This window comes from Grus americana, chromosome 3 (assembly GCF_028858705.1).
Source record: "Grus americana isolate bGruAme1 chromosome 3, bGruAme1.mat, whole genome shotgun sequence".
Taxonomy (NCBI): domain Eukaryota; kingdom Metazoa; phylum Chordata; class Aves; order Gruiformes; family Gruidae; genus Grus; species Grus americana.
Genome location: NC_072854.1, coordinates 122,421,004 through 122,429,005, shown reverse-complemented (window position 1 = coordinate 122,429,005; position 8,002 = coordinate 122,421,004). Strand labels below are relative to the sequence as shown.

At 50.3% G+C, this 8,002-nt stretch overlaps 1 protein-coding gene across 8 annotated transcripts in view; it reads right to left on the bottom strand.

Moving 5' to 3' along the window:
• Nucleotides 1–8,002, bottom strand: part of BCL11A (BCL11 transcription factor A) — a 131,465-nt gene that overhangs the window by 6,464 nt on the left and 116,999 nt on the right. For 4 of the 8 annotated variants that reach the window (XM_054820482.1, XM_054820483.1, XM_054820479.1 and 1 more), the window contains exon 3: nucleotides 1–3,777. This exon is cut by the window's left edge and continues 2,810 nt beyond it. In XM_054820482.1, the coding sequence (XP_054676457.1) occupies nucleotides 1,772–3,777 (2,006 nt within the window). In that variant the 3' untranslated portion in view covers nucleotides 1–1,771. The remainder of the gene's footprint in view (nucleotides 3,778–8,002) is intronic. The other 4 variants (XM_054820478.1, XM_054820480.1, XM_054820484.1 and 1 more) reach the window with 4 other exon arrangements.

The window sequence follows — 8,002 nt, the reverse complement described above, 5'->3', positions numbered from 1 at the left end:
TGGGGAGGGGGGGAGGGAAAAAAAAAAAAAAAAAAGGACAACTTTTAGGGAGCACAGACAAATACTGCTACTCTTTTGCTTTTTTTTTTTCCTCTTTTTTTTTTAAATTCTCCTTTACTTCTTCCGAGCGTCACATTAAAGGCAAGTCTTAATAGTTCGTAGTTAATCATCACTGTGTCGATATTAGCTTATACACCTGTTCTAGTTTTAAACGGCAAACAGTACCACATTGTGCTAATAAATCACAATTTTTTTTTTTTTTTGCTCCTCTATCCGTTACACTCGGTAAAATATTATTGCCAGTCTTTTTTTATTTTATTTTTTATACAGTATACACGAGGTCTTAAAGTTTATAATTTGATTGTCAGCTTGACAACCAAGTGGCTCCGGATTTATTTGTTTTGGTGCCAGAATCAATAAAAGATATTATTAAAAGTAAATATCTTCATAAAACCGATTTCCTTACTTGTGTATTTAATGGCGTTGAAGGGCCTCTGCGCGTTTCACATTCTATTTAATCATCGGGGGGGGGGGGGTGGGGGGAGGAAGGGGAGAGGGGGGAATAAAAGTTTTTTTTTGGGGGGGGGGGCGGGGGGGGAAGGTCCTATATCTCGTTTTAAGCTCTCTCCAGGAGCGAATCGGGTTTTTTTAGACTGGTATGATCAGTTCGGTTTTTTAAAAACAAAATAATAAAAGGCAGGGGAGAATGATGATTAACTAGGACTGAGCGGGTCATTTCTTTCTCTTCCTTAGTTTTCTCTTTCCTCTTCGTTCTTAGGTAGCCGGCGTTGTAAGAGACACGAGACGGACTCGCACGCTCGGTGGGAGAGGCTCGCCACCGCGACCGACGTGCAGACGAGCTACGCGTGAAGGACGAGCAGAAAGGAGCCATCGGCATCGGCCGCGACAGATCCAAGGCACTCAGATTATTTTTGCGCGTGTGTGTTTTAAACCAAACGCTAATAGAAATTTACCTCTTTCTGACTGGTGGCGGTCGGTTACGTTCCAATTAAAGGCCTTTTTTTTTTTTTTTTTTTTCCCCCTAATGGGTACTCTTTCTCCAATCGGTGGGTTTATTCTTTTAAGACAGCAATCTAGCTAACGCAACGCTTCTTCGGTGCTATCGGTCCTGTCCGTAGAGGGTTACCCAAAGCATGTTTTCCTTCGCACGTCACAAAACAAAACTGTACATGATATGTATTACAGGATGTATGCAGCATGGTCGGTTTTGTTTGCTCTCGGGTTTGGTTTTGTTTCGCTTTTCTCTCTTTCTTTTTTTTTCCTCTCCTCTTTTTTCCTCTTTTTTTTTTTTTTTTTTTTCCGAACGGAACTGGAAACAGCGACGTGTTTGCTCAGCAACTAATCAGGGACAATTTAAAAACAGCCATAACATACCATACATGCTGTCTAATCCAAAAAAAAAAAAAAAAATTAAAAAATTAAAAAAACCAAAACAAAACAAAAAAAACCCAAACAAAAAAAAAACCCAACATACACAACATGTAAATTATTGCACAAGAGAAAGGCTCAAAGTTTGCGTAAAATGCAATAGTATTGCCCCGATACAGATCATGCATTCAAACGGTGAGAACAAAAAGAAAATAAACAGGGTGTGCTGGTGACAAGCACTTTCCGAATATCCTTAGCTTCCATGATTTCCATCACAAGGGACTAGAAAACCTCTACGGGGATGCGGGATGGGGAAGGGATGGAGCGGATGGGGGCGGGGGGTGGGGAGTAGTTTGGGGTGGGGGGGGGTACGAATATACCTCTATTCAGTTTTTATCTCGTTATTCAAGACTCGATCACTGTGCCATTTTTTCATGTGTTTCTCCAGGGTACTGTACACGCTAAAAGGCATCTTACAAATCTCGCATTTGTAAACGTCCTTTCCCACCTGCCCGTGTGTTTTCATGTGCCGGGTGAGCTTGCTACTCTGGGCGCAGGCGTAGTTGCAAAGCTCACACTTATACGGCCTCTCGCCCGTGTGGCTCCGTCTGTGGACGGTGAGATTACTACAGTTCTTGAAGACCTTCCCACAGTACTCACAAGTGTCGCTGCGTCTGCCCTCTTTTGAGCTGGGCCTGCCAGGGCCCGGGCCACTAATATGGGGGGTGCTCCCTCCGCTTCCCGTGCCGCTGCGGCCTGAGATCCCTCCGTCCAGCTCGCCCGGCGGCGTGGAGAAGCGCAGGCTGCCGTTCTCCGAGGAGTGCTCGGAGGAGGAGGCGAAGGGCGATTGTCGGGAGTCGCCGAAGCTGAGGAAGGGGTCCTTCAGCTGCCGGGAGGCGGCGTAGCCCGCCAGCCACTGGGAGTAAACGTTCTCGGTGTTGGGCATGGCGGCGGCCGGCAGGTCGAACTCCTTCTCCAGCTTGATGCGTTTGGAGAAGGGGCTCAGGGAGCTGGGGCTACCCAGCAGCAGCTTTTTGGACAGGCCTCCCGAGGCGGACTCCCCCGGGGAGCAGCCCCGGCCGTTGACCGCCCCCTCGTCGATGCGGTCAGACTCGCCGGCCACCGAGTCTTCGTCGCAAGTGTCCCTGTGCGCCTCGGGCTCGGGGAGGTGGCCCCGCTTGTGTTTCTCCCCCAGGACCTGGTGGAAGGCCTCGCTGAAGTGCTGCATGGAGCTCAGGACCATGCCCTGCATGACATCCGGCATCGACCGGCCCTCCTCGCCGGCCCGCGAGTTGTTCTCGTGGTGGCGGGCCGCCTCCAGGCTCATCCCGAAGCCGTAGTCCGGCCTGTCGCTCTCGTTCAAGTCCTCCTCCTCTTCCTCCTCCTCCTCCTCCTCCTCCTCCTCCTCTTCCTCCTCTTCCTCGTCCCCGTTCTCGGGGATCATGTTGGGATCGTTCTCGCTCTTGAACTTGGCCACCACGGACTTGAGGGCGCTGCTGGCGCTGCCCACCAGGTCGCTGGTGCCCGGCTCAGGGGAGCTGGCGGTGGAGAGCCCGTCATCCGACTTTACCGTCATGGGGGAGGACTTGTGCATGTGGGTCTTCATGTGGCGCTTCAGCTTGCTGGCCTGCGTGCAGGCGTGGTCGCAGAGGTTGCACTTGTAGGGCTTCTCCCCGGTGTGGCTCCGGCGGTGGACCACCAGGTTGCTCTGAAACTTGAAGGTCTTCCCGCAGAACTCGCAAGACTTGGACTTCATGGGCGGCTGGGAGGGAGGAGGAGCGGACTGCAGAGGAGGAAGGGGCGGCGTGGCCAGAAATGGGGGCTTGCTGCCGGGCTGGAAGGGCTGCAGCAACCTTTGCATAGGGCTGGGCCGGCTCGGGGACAAGGGCGGGCTGGAGGTGTTGCCGGCCAGCTCCCGCAGCCTCCGGGAGAAATCCATAGCGGGGGGCTCCATCGCCATGGGGTTCAGTCGCAGCACCCTGTCAAAGGCACTAGGGTGATGGGTGGCCAGAGCCATTTCTTCCGCACCCAGGCGCTCAATGCGATGCGGATCCAAATGGTGCCTCGGGGGAGGGCTAAAGAGGGGCGGCGTGGGTGGGAAGCGCCCTTCTCCCAGCCCCGATGCCTCCCTCGAGACCGAGCCGGGTATTCTGAGCAGGTTAAAAGGGTTATTGTCTGCAATGTGAATCCCGTGGAGAGGTGGCTGGGAAGGGCACTCTGCACCTAGTCCTGTTGGGATACCAACCCGTGGCGTCAGGGGGCTGCCGTGCTCGCTTTCTAGGTAGATCCGTAAGCCGTGCGTGTTCTGTGCGTGCTGCAAGAGGAACCAGGCGCTGTTGAAAGGCTGTTTACAAGTCGTACACGTGTAGCTGCTGGGCTCGTCTTTACCTGCAAAATAACACAACAAGCAGCGTCAATCTCCAGCCGCCCACCGGCGGGCGAGAGCTCGCCTCCCCGCCTAAGCTCCTCTTCCTCCAGGACGCTCAGCTGGGAGCTGGGGAAGGGACGTCCCAGCTCGGGTGCAGGCAAAGGAGAAAGGGGACGGCAGGAGTCGAGGGGTGCGACGGGGAGGTCCGAACCCACCCAAAGCGCGCCCACGTCCTCCCACCATCCCCAGCCCTGGGTTCAAAACCGAACCCCGGCAGGTAACTGCGGCCAAAAAGCTATAAGAAAGAAAGGAGATGATGGAGTCAGTCAGTGCCAGCTACCACTCGGCAAACTTTACGCTGCAAGAGCCTGCTAATATTTAAATGGGGGGGGGGGGGAATAAATAACAAGTAAATAAATAAATAAAATCCCCTTCGCTCCAGAAGAAGACATACATCGGTTCAAAGCAGCAACCCAAAGCGTCACAGCTGTTAGAGCAGCCTGGGCAACGCCACGCTATTAGCCTCCTCCTTTTTTTGAGTGACTAACAGTTTGAACAAGATTAGGCAGCATCTCCTGCTCCTTAACAGAGATTCAAAAACAAACAGACAAAAAAAAAAAAAAACAACAACCAACAACAACCAAATTTGACAAATAAAATTAAATAAAATAGAGTGCAGGACAGGGAGAGGGGAAGGCAGAGAGAGCGGCAGCTCCGCCAGGGAAAGAGCTGGAGGGTGGCCAGGAGGCCTGGCCGAGCGCCCTGCCGGAGCCGCATTATTTCCCTCGCACTGAAAAGAAGCTGAGGATGGTAAATGCCACTTTGGCAAGTAGCGAGCTAACTCTATTTCATGATAATTTATTTTTGGAGATAACACGGACATTATAAAAGAGCAACCAACTAATAAATAACTAAACAAAAAGCCGGCTAATAATGACAGCAGAAAGCAGCCCCTTCTAATATATGGCAAAACAAGGGGGATGAATAACTTTTTGAGGGCCGCCCGCGAGGAAAGAGTGGCGTGAGATATGGCGAAGGTGAGCGCGCTTTTATCGATTACCGTAATTTTGCGAATAATTCACTTCCACCCCGCTATGGATGTTTTATACTAAATGCTGGTAAACAGAAACCCGAGCAAAGAGGATGATAAAAACTCATTTCTAGCCCTGCCTAGCACTTCTCTTAGAGCTGCTGTTTAGTGATATTTAAAAAAAAACAAACCAAAACCAAACATCTTCTCGAGGTTGGAATAAACCACAGGAGCCCTCCAAGGGCATCAGTGCAAGCTTGGGGTGGTACCTGCCCGCGCCACGTCCCCCTGCCCTGACCCGACATCTATGTTACGAGGCGTCTGCTCCGTAGGTACCACCAATCCTGGGTAAACCTCTTTACATGCTGCACTGAGAGCTGCCCCCATAGGTTTCCCCTATTTGCCTAATACGAAGGAGAAAAAAGACCAAAAAAAACCAAAAACAACAAATAAGACAGATTTGGAAAGAAAACATCACTTTATCTGCGACCGCCTTGTTTCCCATCTCACTTGGGAGGAGGGGAAGAAAAGCTCTGTACGGGCGTTTTCGTTCTCCGGCGAGCTGAACGATGACCCGGGGACAGGAGAGGCAGGCAGCCCACGGCGCTGGCCGTGATGCCCCGGCGCAGCCTTCCTCCCTGCCTCCCGGCTCTGCGGTTATTCCTCCTTTGGCCTGAGAAGCTGAATCGGGCGAGTAAAAGGAGGCTCAACCATCTACAGCAGGCATTTAACACTTTAATCGCTTTAAAAGCCCTTGGAATAATATTTAACGTTTCATCCTGAAGCCGGCGTCAGAATAAAATGCATCGCGGTGTTTAGCATGTGCCAGGCGCGCAAGCGCAGATAAATACTTAAATCTACTGAAATTAGAGGGAAATTCAATTGGACTTTCGCATTCCTATGCTCATTTGTGAGCTCGGGAGAAAAAAAATCTTAAACCGGGAAAATTTCATCTTGCTTTGCCGTAACAAAGTGGAAGTTTTTAACACCACGGTAGGAGCTAACAATGTAACGCTACCTCGCCTCTCTACCTTATAGATCAGGTCAGAGAAAATAGCATTTTATCTTATAATGAGGATACAACATTGAGTGTTCGCTACCACATTTTAGTATTCCCATCAACTAGATATTCTAGATCATAAGGGCAGCTCGTGTAATCATAATGTCAATGAGAAGGGCTGTTACGACTGAGACTAAAGATTACATGGAAAAAGCTGCTTTGAAACTGGTAATTATTACCAGTCCACTAATAGCAAATGATGCATTACAGTTTCACCGTATAATCTGTATTTCGCTCAGCTCCTGCCAGTATGGCCTTATTATATTACAGCACTCACAAATTCTAAATTCCTAAACTACAGTCATCAATAAATGTGTTACTTGCCATAATTTGCAAAATTACTTTGTTCATAACATCTTCGACTGTTATAAAGACTGGAATTGATTTCCTGCATGGCAAAATTAGGGCTACATTGATTTAGTGGAGTGTAAAATGTAATATTATTCTTCATTTGCTTGCCTGAAAAACAAGTTTTCAATTCACCATCCGCGTTTGGTAATCAAGATAATAATTTAAATTTAAAATCATGTTTATGCACAAAACTTCCCTAAACGACCCACCATTTTCAAGGGAGCACCATAAAACCAGGCAATGAAATAAAGCAGCGAAACGGTTAAAATCCACCAGCCGTTTGCCTCCACCTCCTGCTTTGAAGAGACACGATTTCTAATTTGTCTATTAGTGCTTGATTAATTATGAAGGCTATTGACTGACCATATCACCACCTAGAGATACGTTCCAGTCTGATGCAGCCTTGCCAAACTGCAAGAATTATGGCACTAATCCACGCGCTGCCCGCCAGCGGCGAGAAGGGTCCTCAGACCGCCGCGGCAACCCCTGGTTTTGGAAGGGACTTGCCTCTCCTTCGTCCCATCCCACCATCACGCTTTTTGGTACAGCGTTCGGGTCTCCCCAAGAGCCTGACAGGATTGTAGGACCCGAAGGCTGCGGATCCAGTGATATCTCCTAGCTATGGGCCAGCCTCTACGTCCACACGGGTTTCCCAGCTAAAGCATCCGGGCAAGACCATGGGCAAGCGAGGAGAGCACTGGAGGGAGATGAAGTAGCTGGTGCTGGCCAAGGACAGAGCTGGAGAAGGTCCCGCAGGGCTCTTCCTGCCTCATCATCCACCGCGGCAGCATGATGGGATGTGTTATCCAAAGCAGCATCGCGACGCCATCGGGGCTTTCAGCTGATTTCCAAGAAGCTAGCAGGAATCCCCCAGATCGAGACGCAAAGCGGGTCACCACTGAACCAGCCCTCCTCGGCCACCAGCAGCAGGGCTGGAGCTCACATCCTCGGCTGCTTTGCATCGAGGAATTTAAGGTCAAAAGGGACCACCAGCTCTCACTCTCTGACCTTTCCTGCAATACGTGTCGCTCAGTTGTCCTGTGCTGTGACCAACACAATGTCTTTGGGTAAAGTGTGACCTCCTCCAGCCCTGCAAACTGTCTTTAGGGCAAAGCATGAAATCCCAGTGAAAACCGTTCAAACCAGCTCAGGAAGGCACTCACTGCTTGCCACCAGTCAGTTCCTACAGCTAACCACACTCACAGACGGGTACTGGGGTCCACCTGAATTTCTCTGGCTCCAATCTCTACCCGTTCTCTTCTTCTGTTGAGGTTTTTTTTTTTTTTTTGGCTGATATGCTGAAAAGCCCTTTGGTGAGCCATGTGCCCACACACACACCCCCCAAGGGTACTTGTGCACCCAGAAATCAAGGCACGCTTCAAAATCTAGTTATTTTTCTATCCTGAAGCCACCCCTCCATCCTTCTCCACTACTTGAGGACCAACCTAGCCCGTCTCACCCTGGCATCGTGCTGGGAAGGAGTTGGTTTTCCTCTAAGCTTCCCAACAGAGCTGATGCCTTCTGGGGTACTGCACCCCAGCTCTGTAAGCACAGCCCCGATTCATTTTTTAATCACCAACAAAGTGCTTACCACCACTGCAGCTCCCACCAGCCCCTCCTGACCTCTCCCACCCACCGATGCTTCTCCAGCTAAGCCCCCATGTTCCCAAATCTGTTGGCCGGCTCTGAATCGCCCGTGCTAGGGATACTGCCCAGTGCTCCGTCTTCCTACACACAATGTCACACAGCACCCCGTCCAACGCCTTGCAGAGTCTATTTCATCTACATTTATCAACCAAAGTTG